The 18,119-nt window shown below is 37.2% G+C and overlaps 1 protein-coding gene across 4 annotated transcripts in view; it reads left to right on the top strand.

Annotated features, from left to right (window-relative positions):
- The window catches only part of WDR7 (WD repeat domain 7), a 390,653-nt gene that overhangs the window by 291,053 nt on the left and 81,481 nt on the right, over positions 1 to 18,119 (top strand). For all 4 annotated transcript variants that reach the window (XM_064379106.1, XM_012446433.2, XM_012446431.2 and 1 more), the window contains 3 exons: positions 7,626 to 7,743; positions 10,339 to 10,488; positions 11,096 to 11,178. In XM_064379106.1, coding sequence (XP_064235176.1) covers positions 7,626 to 7,743; positions 10,339 to 10,488; positions 11,096 to 11,178 — 351 coding nt within the window. The remainder of the gene's footprint in view (positions 1 to 7,625; positions 7,744 to 10,338; positions 10,489 to 11,095; positions 11,179 to 18,119) is intronic.

The following is an 18,119-nucleotide window of genomic DNA, read 5'->3' as shown; positions in this document are numbered from 1 at the left end:
GAATGGAGGAAAATGCTATTTTTAGCTAATTTTATTTGTTAATTCCTTGCAGAACTTAAACTGGGTTTCTCCCATGTAAAACTCAAACATAGTGGCTGAGCGTGGAGGCTCGTACCTGTAATTGTAGCACTTTAGGAGGTTGAAGTGGGAGGACTGCTTGAGCTCAGAAGTTTGAAAACAGGCTGGGTAACATAGCGAGACCCCATCGCTACAAAGCATGGTGCCATGCACCTGTAGTCACGCTACTTGGGAGGCTGAGGAGGAAGGATCGCTTGAGCCTGGGAGGCCAAGGTTGCAGTGAGTGGTGATTGCACCACTACACCACAGCCTGGGTGACAGAACCAGCCCTTGTCTCTAAATAAATAAATAAATCCCAAACATAATTTCCTTCCCAGTTATCTCAGGGGAACAGATTAGGGTCAGAGAAAGGATTGGTATACCTTTTACTTTATGAAGATAGTTGCGGTGAGCTTTTTCTTTGCTTTTTAGCACCTATCACATAACTATCCTTATGCAGGGATATAGAGATCTGGGATGCAGTCCTCCTATTGAATGCTTACTACCTATGAGTTACCGTGCTATTCATATCTCCAGTGTCCTCATCTTGTTATAGAGAAATTCAAGAAATAGGCATTATCATCCCCATTCTGCAGATGAGAAAACAAATGAATCAGTGAGAGAGAGAGAGAGAGAGAGAGATGCTGCCTCTTGTCCAGAGTAACACTGTAGTCACTGAAAAAAGTAAGATTCAAACCCAAGTCTAGCTTTTTCCAAAAACCAAGCTCCTAACACTATGCAATCCTGCATTCCAAATCTTAACATCCACAGAATTAAAACAATTTGTTAAAGTACGTAAGCAGAATTTTCAGTGTACTTTAGATTTTAAAATATATTTAATAAAATTCTTTTCAGCTGGACATGGTGGTTCACACCTGTAATCCCAGCACTTTGGGAGGCTGAGGCGGGAGGATCACTTGAGCCTAAGAGTTCGAGACCAGCCTGGGCAACATAGTGAGATCCTGTCTCTACAAAAAAATTAAAAATTTTGCCGGTGTGGTGATATGCTCCTGTAGTTCCAGCTACTTAGGGGACTGAGGCAGGAGGATCACTTGAGCCCAAGAGGTTGAGGCTGTAGAAGCTATGATCGCACCACTGTACTCCAGCCTGGGCAACAGAGCAAGACCCTGTCTCAAAAAAAATTTATTTTCTTCAAAGATTTTGTACCTTCTAGAATGTAAAAGCATTATTTACATATCAGCAAACTCCTGAGTGCTTGCCGTGTATTATGTGTTTATTCTTATTTATTTATAACCTTTGGCAAGTGATTTACACACAATAAATGTTGACTAAAGTCATAGGATTTAAAGATTTTCATTTTAGAGATGAAAATCTTCTTCAGCATCATCTGATCTAATACTCTCAATGTACTATTAAGTAAAAATAAGGTTTAGACACATTAAACAACTTGGCTGAGGTTACAGTGGTTCTCTAAAAGCCAAGACTGTCACTCGGGTTTCCCACCTCCCATCTTTCAGCTCCTGTACCGTATGGTGATGCCACCCTTAATAAGGTGAGTGATTCACAGGTAAAATCTTACATGAGGAAGTTTTTGAAATAATGGGTATTGACTGTTCATTCATGGTTAACTGTTTAAGAGAAAATTGAGGCCATACTTCATTGAAATCATAGATTGAGCCATCCCCAGCTAATTGTGAGAAAAGTAGAAACATATAGTCTTATCCTTTTTATGCATTCGTAACTTTGTTAGATCAGCATGGTTATGTACATATTGATTGATAAAATGTTAGAAACAGCAGAAAATCCCACTTTATAAAGAAGCAGAAAAAATTCTTGTGCTCTTGGAAGGCTAGACTTTCATCTCTCTTGGTTGTGGTCTGTGATTTTGATCCATTTGCCTCGTTCATGTGGCAGGGCCTTTACTCTGAAAGAGAACGGTGGAGCAGTGCAGGCCCAGCCACTGGAGTGGCCGGGCGGTCATTGCATCCTGCCACAGCTGAGGGACATTAGTGAATTACAGACTGCCGATTGCTTTTCTGGGATCATCACAGTTTATCAGACATTCAGAGAGAAACATAAAGTCACTGAAAACCACACGTGCTTTGATGACACACAGATAAGTGCCATACATTAGAAGGATTCTTTTTGAACGACATAGAATTGGAGAAAAACATTTTTTATACGCTAACTCAAATCTCAACCATTCTTAAATTTTGGGGGTGAGGAGTGGAGAAAGAAACACATCACACACACACTAAGATGCTTTAGGATTCCGTATTTAAGCTATTCATATTTTTCCTGTTTCTGTGATATTTATTCTTAACAGAAAATTTATAATCTGAGGAAGCCATATAAGTAAATCCTATTAGCATAGTTTTTATTCACTGTAATTGTATTTAGCATATAGGAAATAGATCTTAAAGATACACATTTGAGGGAGGAATTGCCACCTTTGAGTTTAGGAAATTAATGCCACCTGTAAGTTATGAAATAAAGGTACGACATGGAATTGAAGATGTCTTGTTAAATTGACGACAAATACTAATATGCCTGTTTAACCAGGAAGGAATAAAATGGGAATCCCAGTTACTATACATTAAGTATGCATTTTCAAACTCATTTTAGTAGTCTTTGTCTTTGTGGGGAACTGTTTTCATTACCCCATTACTATTGACAAAAATTTGCAGGTTATTCAATGAAAGTATATGTATATGTCTCCCCTACCTGCCCCCCTGGAATATTCCCATACACTATTTCTTAATTTGACAGATGATAAAGTCTGACAGTTTTAAATTGTGACATTTAACTGAAGTATACTTATATGTAACTTTTGAAATGCTTTTACCATGATGGAGTGAGCTTTAGAACAGGATTAGTGAGCAGTCATGTAAAGAAGGAGTTCAGCCTGTATGGACTATTTTTCCATTCATATTTTTTATTTATAATATCCATCACCTCTGATATTTCATATTGAGTGCATATAGTGAGATGCTGAGTGAAACAGAGAGTCTATCATGTCCTCTTTTTTTAGAATAAAGACTGAAACCAAAGACCCATCCTATAAACCTGTGTAACAGATGATCCACATAACAGCCAGATAGGTGGGATCAGATGAAAAGAGTGCATTCCATGTTTACATGCAGATTCCAGAATAAGGTTGACACTCCTTTAATTTCAAACCTCTGATAGTATGATCCTTCTTCATTCTGATAGAATCCCACGTTAAATTATATCACACAGACAATGCGTTCTTGCCTTTAAAGACTACTACATGTAGAATTAGACTTCATCTGCTGGGACTACCAGATCAATTAGTTTGACTTCATTGCCTGGTCAATTCAGTCCAATAACTGGCTTAAGTGATTTTTTTTTTTTCTCCTGCTGAATTTGCCAGCTACTTCACTTAGTGCATAACTATGGAGCTGCCACCATGTCCAAGGGCTGTAGTGGGCACTTTGGGGAGATACACAGAATTGGCCGGCATGTTTCCAATCTATATGGCGTTCATAATCCAAAACTAATTGATAAGACCTGGCAGAATGTGATTTAGTATTAAGGGCCTGGAATAAATGGGGTTTGTTGTTGATTGTTTTTGTTTCAGCAGAAATCAATGAGTGCTCTAGTAGTTAGAGAATACCATGTGGGAAGACCAGAATTGAACAGAGGGAAGGGAGGAGACTGCGCCAATGGGGAAAGGGATGGAGGAGAAGCGTTAGCAAAATACTGCAGTAAAATAAAGGAACGGACCTTTAGGGACCAACTTGGAAATTAGCCTGACTTCTGGAGCATAGGTGTTGAAAAGAGTGAGTTGAAAATTAGGGGACTAGATTATGGAGGGCCTAGAATCTCAAGCCGAGGTGTTTAGAGTTTTTCCTAGAGGTGGTAGAGAAGGTTATTTTTAAGCAGGGCAACCAGGAAATAAAGTTGGTGCTTTGGGAAGATGACTGTGATGACAGTGAATTGAGTAGACTAGAGGAGGGACACAAGGTTTCTCCCTATGCCTTGACCACCTCTCTACTCTCACACAGCCCCTCACTTTTGCACTGTGGATGCCATACCCTCCAGGTCTCTGCAGAGCCCTGGCCTCAGAGCTGTAGAACTGTCCACATTCTGCAGTTCTGCGCCGAGACTGCCGAACACCAATGGAGGGAATTCCTCAGGAGCACACACTGATGCCTCTGCAGAGTGCTGGCTTTTCCAGCTTCCAGTGAACTCAGTGGGCAATAGCTTCACATGTCTTTGATTTACTTCCTTCCCCCTTACCCTATCGCTTCTCTTCTAGACCCACCACCCAGCGCCAACCTTTATCATTTTTCTTACTGTAAGAGGTTTGCTGATTTCCCCAAATTTATAAGGTCATTTGTTGACATGGGGGAAGGATGATGTGTGGCTAGGGCCTTTTGGCTTGAAGCAGTGACCTGCTGGTAGTTGATCTCATTTTCCCTTCACTTTGCTGCTTGTTATGAGAAGCATCTTTGGTCAGAAGCAGCATTTATTGTACATAAAATCTAGGACCTGGCAGGGTTGGATATTTTTGTATTTGTTACCTCATTTAGTCTTCTTGTCAGTGCTGTGAAGTCAGTATCTTAATATACCCATTTTACAGTTATAGATGCAGTCTAGAGTGGCCACAGGGCACAGAATAAGTGTAAGAGGAAAGTATCCACTTGTCACTATGGCATGAGCCTTGAGTCTGTCAGCTGACCAGTCTCACACTCAGGTGCACACACATTTGTATTTCTTCTGTGTGTGTGTGTGTGTGTGTCTGTCTCCCTCCCTCTCTTAGCTTCTCACTAAACATTTCTCTTCCATGAAAAGAACCAGAGAAGGGATGGAAGTGAGAACTTAGAAATAATGGTGAATTTGTGACAATCCTGCTTATGTTGGATTCCAATAGCAAGGGGTCCCAGCAGCACACAGCTGGGGATGGACTGGAGTTCTCTGGACTCTAGGAGGACGCTTTAACTCTTGTCCTGCAGAAGCCAGACCCTTCCTCTTAGTCCCTAAGGAGTAGTATATCCACGGGAGGACAGACAGGCGCCTAGAGCCATGAACTACAGCAGGAGTAACACCTTCCCTATTACTGTATTTCTCAGGACACACCGCAGCTCGATGGGCAGCCAGATCGCTACCATACACATTTGTGTTTCAGATGCAACCCTCAGTACTTCACAAGCCTGGTTCAGCGGTGTATTACCAATCCCACACTTGTAAAGTTGGTCAGTTTTGTACCCACACGTACAACTTACTTAGCTGAGTCTGATCTTTTTGATGACTTTGTAGATCTTAATTCTATTATGTAATATGGCTGCTCTCCTTTACAACTTTATAACCACTCCAGTTGATAACTGTGCATCCTGTATCTTCATTCAAACCATTATTACATCGAATAAAACAGCTGAAGGCCAAGTATAACATATCACTAAAATCTTCTCTCAGAAATGCAATCTAGCCATTCATCCAAAGCCACCGAGTTTAGTCACATTACTGATTTCAGTAATCCAAGTAACCACAATATGGTCACGCTCCTCCCCCCTGTATTTTCTCCAAAGGTTCGCTGTCCTGAAAGACATCACACAACTACCTAGCCCCTCACTTAACTTCTGGGACCCCACTTCTCACTTGTAAATAGCTGTATCAACCACTTCATAGGGACATTCTGGAGCAAATGCAAAGGGCATGAAATAACTGAGAAAACCTGGCTTCCAACCTAGACCTTGGGCTCTGCACCCAGTTCTTCTTCCTCTGTAGCATGCCTTCCAGATCTAGGATGGGCCGCCTGGGAAATGGACATTCCTTTCCCTGACTGACTACTTGTCAGGGATGTTGCCTGGGAAACCTTTCCCAACTCCAGTATTCTGTGGTTTTATTGATTTTGCCAAATTTTATTATATTTTGTTTAGAATTATTCCATTAATATAACATTTTGATTTTTTTATAGCCCTTTCAGTACCATCAGTATTCATCCATATTGATTGATGAAAGGAAGCATCACAGGGTATCTACAAAGTTTAATTGGCTTTTGAATTGTTTAAAACGACTTAAAATTTGGGTTTATAATCTGAATTTTACAGTAAGTATTAAGCAGTCTAGCCCCAGCACTACTCACATAGTAAACATTTCTTTCACTGAATTTGCAATTAGCCAAGTTTAATCCAGAAAAGAAACTGACCAACTGCCTGTCTTGCTTTCCCACAAAACACCTCTTTGGAATTCCTACTGGGACCCAAGCGCATCGGGCTCTTCGACAGCAGGGAGGTGGGGAGATGCCTGCCGATGCTTTCTGCTTGTGTATTGTTCAGTATGTGTGTGTTCTCTCAGCTCACATCTTTCTTTTTACTGTTAAACATCAAAGGAAAACTGTCCATACTCCTCTCCTCTGAGCCCCTGCTTCGTCTCTACCCTCGGTGTGGAAAAAAGAGAGACAGTTATACTATCAGAGATTGAAGCAGTATAACAGTCACAAAGACTTATAAGCAGAATTTCCTTTAACAATGATGAGGATGCCTGCGTAATTTTTATTTTCAGCTACAAGTTAAAATAATGCTTCTTAGATCAATTATGGAGATACTTGTAACTTCTTGAGAATTTTTAGTAAAAACAATCCAATTTACACATAAAGCACATAGACTCATTTAATTGGAGTAGGATAAATGTTAATGTGTCTTCATATTACATATCTAAATATAAAAATAGTTAACTCAGGAAACTATAATTGTATCCTATACTGAGTAACAAAATACTCCTTGTATATAGTTCATGGGCAGATCACATGCCACATTTTGATAAAAGTCTTGATATTGTTCACAGTGGATTATATATAATATAAAGGAAGCTTAGAAACAAGAATATTTATGCTTTCATGTAGTAGAGGTGGAGAGTGAATATAGCATCACTCTCCTATCGTGACCATACGATTCTCACAGTTTGGGAAGATTTATTTCATTGTGTGCAGCGTCTTACAAATAGCCTGGACGACATTGTGCCACCTCTTCTTTATATAAACAGAATTAGGATCAGGTAATAGAATTTTTGGCATCAGTACTATATACCTGTTGGTGAAGCATACTATTCCATAGATTGGTTCTAAAAGTACTAAACTGGGGTAAACCAGCAGTACTAAAAATATTTCAAATGAAAAATAATTTTGTTATTCTCAGTACTTGTGACAGTTTTACAGACAGGAGTGAATTTTGCCTTCAGATATACAGCCTTAGATCCAGTCTCAATATGTCCTTATAAATAAATGATTAACTATTTTTAGGAAAAATTTGAAAATAGCCAGCATGATGTTCGTTCTTACCTCGTTCTGAGCTTTACGGTATGTATTCAGTACTAGTTCTTGATAATTTGTTAACAAGGCGTTTTTAACACTTTGGACAGATGCACATACTGTTTTCAATCTTCACGGTTAATTATTCCATTTTGTATTTGATGCCAGAACACCCTGACTCCTAATCACCGCCCATTGTTGCAAGTCCATTATATTCTAACTGTTTGAGTGCTCCCATTGACCTTGAACTGACATTATAAGCTGTGTCTAATCTTTTCAGTCTATATTTCTAATGCTGCTTTTCTTTTTTTCCTTTTTTCTGATCCCTGTTTAGCATTACAATGGGGCTGCCTCTGAGCCCAGCAGCTGACTCGGCCCGCTCTGCGAGGCATGCCCTCTCGCTCATTGCCACCGCCAGACCACCCGCCTTCATCACCACCATAGCCAAAGAGGTGAGCGGAACCTCTCAATATGCTCCATCTTCTCATTTAGAGGAATTATTTGATACTATAAGCTGAGGGTTTGTATCCACAAATCATCTTTCCAGTTTGTTGTAGAACAACGCAAGTTAATAATTTAGTACTGAAATGAACATATGTCTGTGTGTTGCACACCGAATTCCACGGTGTGGTGCCTTCATTACTTGTGCTTCTGTATTCATTTCTGTTCTCCAACTTAATTCACTTGTAAATATTTGACAGTCATTTTTCAATCTGAATTATAGCAGGCATATGAAAACTCATACAGTAAAGGTGTTCACATATTTCACATATAAGTACCTACTTGTAATCAAAACTAAACTTATTTAGCACTGGCTCTCCAACTGTAAACAAAAAATGTAAGTCATAAACTTGCTAATTGTTTTTCCTATGACTTGTCACAGATAAAGACTTGAATGCCAATTGATTCCCACGTTCTTAGTGTTCAATTGCCCACATCTAACTGAAAAACTAGTAAAGAACAATGAGCCAATTATAGGAACTTTCCTGTAGGTCTTAGTAGGAGGAGGAAAAGGAAAGGATGATTAGCTCTTAAATATTTTTTAAGGTTTATTCTGTTTCAGCATGAATAATGTGCAGACTCAGTGTCCATAGGGTATGGGCCGTCTCTGAGTTGTTTTTCCTGTAGCTATGATGAATTTTTAAAATACTAAATAAGTACCTCTGAGTCTGCTCAGATAAACTGAAACCTATTGGGCCTATGTCTGCCCCAGAGCTACCCTTAATGGGCATGCTGTAAGTATTTGTGCCGTGAATTTCACTGGGAGGGGAGGAAAGAAAGTCCTAATAGCAGTTTGTATAGGCTTATGTGAGGCATTGAGGCTTTGAATTCATATCTAAAATAAATTTGTAGACTAAGGGTGTGCATTTTTCTAATAGTGCATAGTGTTATAGTAAGGTTCTGCTAGATTTAAAATATAGCTAGATGCAAATATACATATGCATGTATTTATGTATTTTGTAGGTATTATATAGTTATACATAATGTGTAGATATATATGTGGGTACAAATGGACAATTTTATTAGTCTTGGAAGTTTTTTTAACCGGTTTTTCCCATCAGTGGAATATGTACAAGTCATAATATTGAATATACTGAATAAGCCTCACATTAGTGTTGACAGGTCCTTATATTAATTGTGTTTTCAAACTTCTTTTGCACCATTTACATATGAGTATTTTTTTTAATGAACTGTTAGAATACCCATGCTTTGAATTCATTCTACTCCAGCTTTTGGTTGGACAGGTAATTTAAAAATAACAGTTCACATTTATTACCTTTTAAAAACAAGTTTTCAGCCTCGTGCTCTGGCATGTGCCTGTAGTCCTAGCTATTTGGGAGGCTGAGGCAGGAGGATCACTTGAGCCTAGGAGTTTGAGTCTAGCCTGGGCAACACAGTGAAGTGAAACCCTGTCTGTAAATATTAAATAAATAAAACACACGAGTTTTCCACTTCACTGTTCAATCTTAGACTATTAGAGTGAAATACTAAAGTATTTCTTATTATTATCCCTGACCCCTACTCCATTTCTGTGCCTTCTATTCCATGGCTCTTCCCAGGCTAGCCCGTGGCCTGTTAATATTCTTTCTCCTCTGAACTATAAAGCTTACAATTGTATAGGGAAAATCACACTGAATTTATATTATTTGCCATGCTCATTGTTTTTGGAGGCATGTTCATTTGGATTTCCCAGCTTAATTATAAAGCACTTAGAGAATACTTTCTGGGACACAGTGAGTGCAGTTAAAGTATTATTTGCAGTTGATTCTCAAACAGTAAGGTAGTTAGGGGAACCAATCCCCCTGGCAGTCGAAAACTCATGAATAACGTTTGACTGCTCCAAGCCTGAACTACTGTTAGCCCACTGTTGACCAGAAGTCTTACTGAAACCATAAACAACATATTTTTTGTGTTATATATATTACATACTGTATTCTTACAATAAAGTAAGCTAGAGAAAAGAAAATGTAAAGAAACTCATAAGGAAAATCTATGTCCTGTTCATTAAGTGGAAGTAGATCATCATAAAGGTCTTCATCCTTGTCACCTCCACATCGAATAGGCTGAAGGAAGAGGTGGGATCGGTCTTACTGTCTCAGAGCCAGAGGCAGAAGAAAATCTGAGTATAAGCAGAGTCATGCATTTCAAACCCATGTTGTTCCAGGGTCAGCTGCACTATCATTACTTGAGAGCAAGGATCGTATCTTTTACTTCCTGGGCATCTCCTAACTTCTATCTATCTCAGTTCCATCTGTACCAAATTCTCAAGTCTTCAATATGTTTCTTTTTAAAAATGTCATGGCAGTGTTGTATTAACATCTCATATAATGTTTAGGAACTTACAGAATTTTATTAGACAATACCTAATTGGGTTTTTATTATACTAAGTATTGTTTTTGGAGCCAAAATATATTCTGACTCACCCCCAAGAAGTTTACTTTTGTTTATTTTTTTTCTATAGTATTAGAAAATGAAAAATAAACCTGGCTAGAAATGTAAAACTATATCAGTGTCAATCATATCTACAGCGTAGAAATGTTTTGTAGGTACACAGACATACGGCTCTTGCAGCAAATACCCAATCACAGCAGAATATGCACACTACAACTCTCGCACGAGCTAAAGGGGAAATTCTCAGAGTCATTGAAATTCTTATTGAAAAGATGCCTACGGATGTTGTAGATCTTCTTGTGGAGGTAAGAATATCCTGTTTTAAACGATATGTCAGCAACCTAAATTAATTTTTCCAATCAAGTAATATAATCAGTGTCTTTATTTCCAGCATCTCTGAAAGAGATAGAGGGTGTGTGTGTGTGTGCGTGTGAGAGAGAGAGAGAGAGAGAGTGTGTGTGTGTGTGTGTGTAAGAGAGAGAACCAAAATTAATTAATTTTTGTGCCATTTCTGGAAGCCTTTAAATTTCCTCAAAAACCGATTTTCATGTTCATTCACCATTCACATGGAATTGGTCTGTATTAGAGTAACATGTAAAGGTTATGTTCCCTTTGACATCTTTCATTATAAATAAAATATATAATGTGTTGAATAAAGCTACCTATTATATACATAAATTTGAATTGACTTTAAACAAGTCTGTTTTCTTTATTTTATTGTACTGTCCTTTCAATTTCTTTTCACAGATAAGAGAAAGGATAGGCTGTAGTATACATATGGTTTAAATTACTTTTGTTTTTATTTTAAATACTAAAATCAAGCTATATAGACTTGAGGCCTTAGTTAATCATGTACATTTTGGAAAATTAAGTATTGGAAATTAATTTTAAATCTGTTCTTTTCTCTCAAAGGTTATGGACATCATTATGTACTGCCTTGAAGGATCTTTAGTTAAAAAGAAAGGTCTTCAAGAATGTTTCCCAGCCATCTGCAGGTAAAGAAGACTTCAATAGCATGCAAAATAAATAATTTTCAGTAACAAATAATTTTCAAAAGTTTTGGCATGGTTAGTAGTCTTGATCAATTAGCAATCCAGTTATTTATTAATTAATGCCTGCTTACTTTCTAATACAATACAGGCAGATTATAGTCAAAAATATAGTAGAGTGGGCTGTTTAATTGGGTGATGAAGATATATTGCTCAAACCTTAGAAAAAATGAGTAAGAACATTCATTGAGTATGTCTGTATTCTTATATTCATTACTCTAATTATTATTTACATTATAAAATTGAGTTAGGAAGCTTCTGGCTGTGGAAAGAAAATGTTCTTTTTAGCCAGCAGACATCTTTATGCCATGTTTTCACTGATAAAGTTTATTTCTAATACAAAGGCCCGTCTTTGCATTACATTCTCTTAAGTATAGATGTTTTCCTTATGCGAATGCAGGAAAAGAAGCCAAAAAAAAGTTAAAAGTTTTATAAACAATATTGCATTTGTTAAGTATAACTTTAAGAATTTTATATATGTAATTTAATAATGATATAGCATATATTTATTATGGCATGAAGGGTTTTTTTTTAAGCCAAAATGTAGTAACATTATGTTTATTTTTCTTTCAAAGCTATTTTAAGCTTGGTTCTCAAAATGTTTGTAGATTGAGGTACATTCTTGTTAAAAAAGTGTTTTATCTTCATGCAGTCCATAGAAATAGTATTTGAATCTATTGAAGATAATTGTTTTTGTAGAAAACAGAACAACCAGTTATTCATACTTATATAACATTTTCCTTTTTAAGACAAGATCAGTGATATTCTATTTTTGCTCATTTTTATGAACACGTTGTAGTAGAATGCTTTATTTCGGCCTAGAGGTTTCCTGAGAGCAGTGGCATTACCTACTATGCAAATGTATTTCAGCACGTATTTGCTGAATTGATTGTACTCTGAACCTTTGCATATCTCTTTCTATATTTAAATAGACCTAGTATCCTAGTCACTTTATTTTGCAGTTTCTGATTCATGCATCCCAAAATTTAAAAACATAAACACAAATTTTTAAAAAGATTATACTATAGCACACATGTCTACAGTTGCAGATTTTCTTATGATAGGGGTTCAGCAAATTAGAATACAGCCATGTTTTAACATTATACCCTGTGTTTGGTTTATGGTCTTCTTATTAAGAATTGTATATGTTAAATCTTTCACACAATTAATTGATTTTAAGGATACAGGTAGTTGTTATTTTCCCAGTCAATTGTTTTCTATGGCAATTTCTAAGTGAAAATATACTTTTGTCTGTCACTTCCTGGAGGTGATGAGGAAGCAGTTTTATTAGGGCTTATCTTACTGATTGTTAACGGTGCTCCTTACAGCACCAGCCACTGGCATGTAAAGAAGCTTCGTGGAGTTAACATAAAAGTGCTCAGTGTTTGAAGGATCTGTTTTTCCCCCTTTGCTGGAAGGCTGCCTCCTCCACAAGCCATATCCTCAGTCCCTAAAACCACCTTAGTCTGCTTTGTATTCACTTTCGTTTGCTATTGTGTGGTCACTGAAGAGTTAGGGTTTTGCTAGAATGCTAAGGAGGCATGTGTCTTAACTGAAGGCTTAGTATAAATATTTTTCTGATTCAGCAGAAAGCAATTGTATTTTGTTTATTAATTTAATAACATTTATTGAACACCTACTGTGTATCAAGTACTAGCCAGGCCTGGGGAAACAATGATGAATAAGATGATATCCTCACAGGGCACAAGGTCTAATAGGGAAGGTAATTATACAGACAGATGACTCCAACTTCTGTGTCCTATGCTATCTTAGAATTACATACCAGGGACTGAGGTAGGCAATAAATGGAGTGCTTAATTCTGGGTATGGGAATCTGAGAAAGTTTCATGAAGGAGAAGGCATAATAGTAATAATATCCGTGAAAAATGCTTTAATAAAAGTGGTTGCCAAATGGAGAGAGGGATTTGCCCTCTCAGGGAGTTGTGGTAATGGAAAAGCGGTGGTGGATTCTGGAAGCTTCACAGAAGAGTTGATGGGGTGGGCTTTACAGGATAATTAGAGGTGCGTCATCTTGAATTGCAGAGGGAACCAGACTGACAGATGTTTGGCCACTCAGAAGTGTACAGCAAATTTGGTAAATGCTGTGTAGTTGAGTAGCTAGAATGTAGGTTGAGGTTGGGAGTCTAGTATAGTGCCTGAGTATAGAGAGCTTTGAATTTCATAGGAAGGAGTTTGACTATTACAGCAGGTCCTTGAATAATGTCATTTCATTCAACATATTTTCATCATAATGTTGATGAGAAAAAAATAATCAATTCTCAGCTGGGGCCACTGTCTGTGTGGCCTTGACACTTTCTCCCCCGGTCCATGTGGGTTTTCTCTGGGTACTCCAGTTTCCTCACACATCCCAAATATGTGCCCATTAGGTGAACTAGCATTTCTAAATGCTCCCGCCCTGAGCGAGAGCGTGTGGTGTGCACACGCGCACTCTACCGTGGAATGGCATCCTATCATCCTAGGGTCATGGGCGGCTGGAGTCTCTCTCAGCAACTCAGGGCTGGTTCTGCCTAGTTCCCTGAGTTGCTGGGAGAGACTCCAGCCACCCATGACCCTGAACTAGAATAAGTGAGTAAACAATGATTTTAACTTGTTTTTATCACTGGTAGGTGTCCTTGCTTTGTATCAGTCGCAAAGCAGGAAAAAAAAGTCATGCGGGCTTTATTCCTGGCCAGGCCTGGAGGAGGAAAGATCTCTTGGTCTAAAGACACCCTCTCCCCGAAAAAAATGGAAGTTACGCTACTTTTAAGGACTGGGGAGGGAGAGGAATGTTAGCATGCGCAGGGTGGGACTCCAGATGCACAGGCTCAGTGCATAAACATACGTCTTCCTACAACCCATGACACAAAATGTGAGGTGTTCTTTGCGGGGAGGGAATTTTAGTATTATAGTGATAATGTTAATGATGTAAAGGCAACTAGTGGTCACTTGTTCCAGTTTGCTCCAGCTGGGGATCTTATCTCCCTCTGGTATCTGGTGAGGAATGGAGAAACTCTGGTGCTATTAGGCCATAAAGAAAAACAGAAAAAGAACTTTCTCAATTACTTCCTCACGGTGGTCCTGATAAAATTTTTATTAATCTTTGTTAAATGTATGTAGAGCTCAACTTTATTTCAGTGTTTAATATCGGAAGTGTTTTGGGTCTTTCTAAGTTTGGTGATGTTTTTATGACCAGAAATGTGCCATAGAATCTTAACTCTTTGTTTATATCGATTAGCCTGTGGTACAATTGATTTCATTATATGTCAGTTTTCAAGAACATATTAAATCCTCACATTAAGTGAGGACTTACTGTATTTGATAGGCAGTAGACAGAAAAGGTTAAGCAAAAATGTGTAATTTTTCTACCAGTTGATATAATTTTATGAAACATCAGATTTATAACAAAGTTATTAAATTTTGTAGATATTATTAAGATTGTGAAGATAAAGGCCATATAGGCCCATTTATTTGTGAGTCAGCACATAAACATAGAAGGATGATTAACAATATAAGCTTGTAGCTTATGCTAAATGTGAGTTGCAACAGATGATAAATTATAGAGGACTTCAGAGAACATGGGATCTCAGAAGTTTCACGGGTCAATGCCACTCCATCTATTGGCTTATTTTAACTAGATTAATAAATGAACAACAACAAAGATAACATATCAGTAGGAGTTAAAATTATTTTATTGAATATCTGCCATGTCTGGAGCATTGTATTCTACTAGGTGCCTTATAGCACTTGAGACTTCTGTGTACAAAATGCTTTTCATGAAATATGAAACTCCAAAGTCAGTGGCATGAATAGCTGCAGTTCAGACATGTGATGTTTGTTTTCAAAATCTTTAGTTTTGCATCTTTTTTATCTTTCCTTCCTTTTACCCTTTTTAAAATGTGCTATGGGTTTTATTGTAGACTAACCTTATAATGTTGCCTATGCCAGAATTCAGTTCCTATGGTTGATAGATCATAGAATGGTGTGAAACTTCATTTGTGTTCTTCATAAATGAAATATTTATAGATGCATCCAGCAAATTGCTTATGATTAGGGTTTTCACACATTACTAGTTTTCTGCGGATCTCTCATAATAATATGAAAACCCAAAATTATAAAATATTAGCTAATATATATTTCAAAGTATTATATAAGTATAAAAACTATAAGATGATGTTAGCTTCATATCTGTAAAAAGGTAATAATTTTTAGTCAATGTTATAAACATCTTAACATCTAAAGTTGTATTAATCCGATTAAGAGCTAATATAGTATCCTGAAGTCATTGAGTATTTAAAAACAGAATGTATTCTGACTTGAGATATACATAAAATTAACTATTCTCTGTGAGTCCCAAGATAAAACAGCATTATAGATTACTGAATAATCTTGAGTTTGGGTTTTTTGGTTTTATTTTGTTGTTTAGTTTTTTCACCTTCACCCTTGTAATTCTTATGTGCACCTGGGTTTTCATTTTTAGGTTCAGGGTTTTAAAACTTTAATGTGGTGATTTCTCTAAGATTTTCTTTATTTTGATAGTTATTTATCAGGTTACAAATTAAAATTTCCATTTTATTAAAGTGCAGATTATTAATGACAATATATAATTTAATGAATGGTACATTCAGTCACAAAATTATAATGTTAACTGAATTTCTTTATTCTGTGATATCTTTCTTCAAAACATATTTAAATTTTAAGCTGTAAATTGCAAATCTGTTGAAACCATTGATACAAAAAAATTAGTTTTAAAAATTTTGTTTATATAATAGCTTTTCCATCAGGTTTTAAAACTTTTTGATGTCTTCTGTTTGAAAACAGAAATGAATTAGAACACATGCCAGTAAAATTTGATAGACATTCTTTCTATATCACTGAATCTCACTTGTTGATATTAAAACATGGGATCATAGCAATGCATTTAATAAAATAATACATTTTTCATCTACATAGCACTTTGCAGATAACTAAATGTTTTCAGATGTATTCACAAATTAAAGAAGGCATTATATAAATGTAAACATTTTTGGAGAATTAGATTATGATATTTATTAGTTAAGTGACTAATAAAGTTGTAATTCCAAGATAAAACCCTATCCTTCTTATTTATTATTATTTTTTATATCTAGCTTTTAACCAGTATGTTTCCATTTGTATATGCACGTATACATACATACACACATACTTACAACATCCTGTTCCATAAAGTATTTTAAACAGCTTTGAAAGTGAATATCAAATGTAAAAATAGTGAGGAAATTGAGGCAAAGGAAAAATAAGAGTAGGAAAGTGAGACAAGGCCAAAGTGAGAATAGAAGTCCTCTGTATTTGCTGGAGGTGAGCCATAAATTTGTGTCTAAACATTTTAGGGACCACTGTGCGAAGAAAAGCTGACTTCTCTGAACAGTCACCCTGTTCAGCTCTTCTGTTGGGCAGCTCGTGTCCAGCTCCATAGAAATCTATCCTATGTACAGTGTCACTGTCCTAGAATAGTCTAGAGCTCTCTGTAGGACTGAGGTCAGCATGAAATTGCAGGTTCTCATAGAAAAGACATAAAATATGCATGTAGTTTATAAACCAGGTAGTTTTAAAGATTCCATGATCATCAAGAACATGCTAGGAAGGAGCTCACACAACGGAGTATTTAAAAAAGCACATTCAGTGCCAATTAGCTGAGAGAACTGAGGGAGCAGATAGGAAGGTGAAATTTAGAAACATACTTGCTCCCTGTCAGGCACTGGGGAGAAGAATGATCTCAGGGTATTGTTCCCAGACTGCCTTCAAGGGAATGACCTGATTTCTAGACTCCACCTGAGAGCCACTCCAGCAGACTTTCCTGAAGCCTAGCAATTTCATAGCCTCCCCTGGTGATTTTTATCAACACTCAGCATTGAAAACCAAGTACTCTAGTAATCCAAAATCAAGAAAAACAAAACCTGAATCATTGTTCTTTGTGGCCACATTGTGTTACCTAAAACCTTAAATCCTTGGATGTTTATTCTTTTATGTATTGAATAAACTTGGAATTTCTAAGGAAATGCCTGAACATACTCCTTCAGCCCATTCATTCCAGAGATGCACCCTGAACTTTTAAAGGCTTGCCCTTAGACAGTGCCACAGAATGCCTGCTGAAGGCTTTAACTGCAAGCTTTCATTCATCAGGTGTTATCTACAACTCAGTTGAGAAACACAGAGCACTAAGAAGCTGGTTTAGAATACACGTGGTCCATTCATTCCTCAGAGTATTCTAGTTTACATCCCTAGATTGAGTGAAATCATCCAAGAGCTGCATGTTTGGCCTAGGCTGTCTGGTCTCCTCTAGGGTTTCCTCGCCAGTGTTCCTCTTTAGCATCAGGCCTGCCATTTGAAAGGAGGCACCTTCCAAGGGAGTGCAGAAGAAAATGGAGGTGCCATTGTCTCAGGGCTGTCGTGTTGATGTCATTTGGTACATTCTTTAGTGTCCCTTCTATGAAGACTCCATCTGGATGTTCCTTTTAAATCTGGATGACAGCCCATTTTTGTTTGTTTTCCTAAGGAACTTCAAATGTGTTTTGTTTTTTGTAGGTTTTTGTTTGTTTGTTTGTTTGTTTCCTGTATAACCAGTGTGAATTCTAAAATTTGCCTTGGCCGTTAAGCAGCTCAAAGCCAAATTCCCTGCTTACGTCTAGGAAGTTACGGCTTTTGACTCCCGTATTCCTTTCCTCATCATCATGCCTCCAGCTCTGTCTTCCTTGTCTACCTTTTTAATATATAGTATAAGCTTCCCTCAGTCCTTTATGTTTTGCGTGTGTGTGTGTGTGTGTGTGTGTGTGTATTATATATGTGTGTATGTACCTAAGTACTTGTATGTGTGTATATGAAATACACGGTTTTATTTCAAAAGATATGAA

Source organism: Aotus nancymaae, unplaced genomic scaffold, assembly GCF_030222135.1.
Source record: "Aotus nancymaae isolate 86718 unplaced genomic scaffold, 86718_ANA_hifiasm-v0.15.2.pri h1tg000020l, whole genome shotgun sequence".
Lineage (NCBI taxonomy): Eukaryota > Metazoa > Chordata > Mammalia > Primates > Aotidae > Aotus > Aotus nancymaae.
This window is presented reverse-complemented; position numbering and strand designations above follow the sequence as displayed.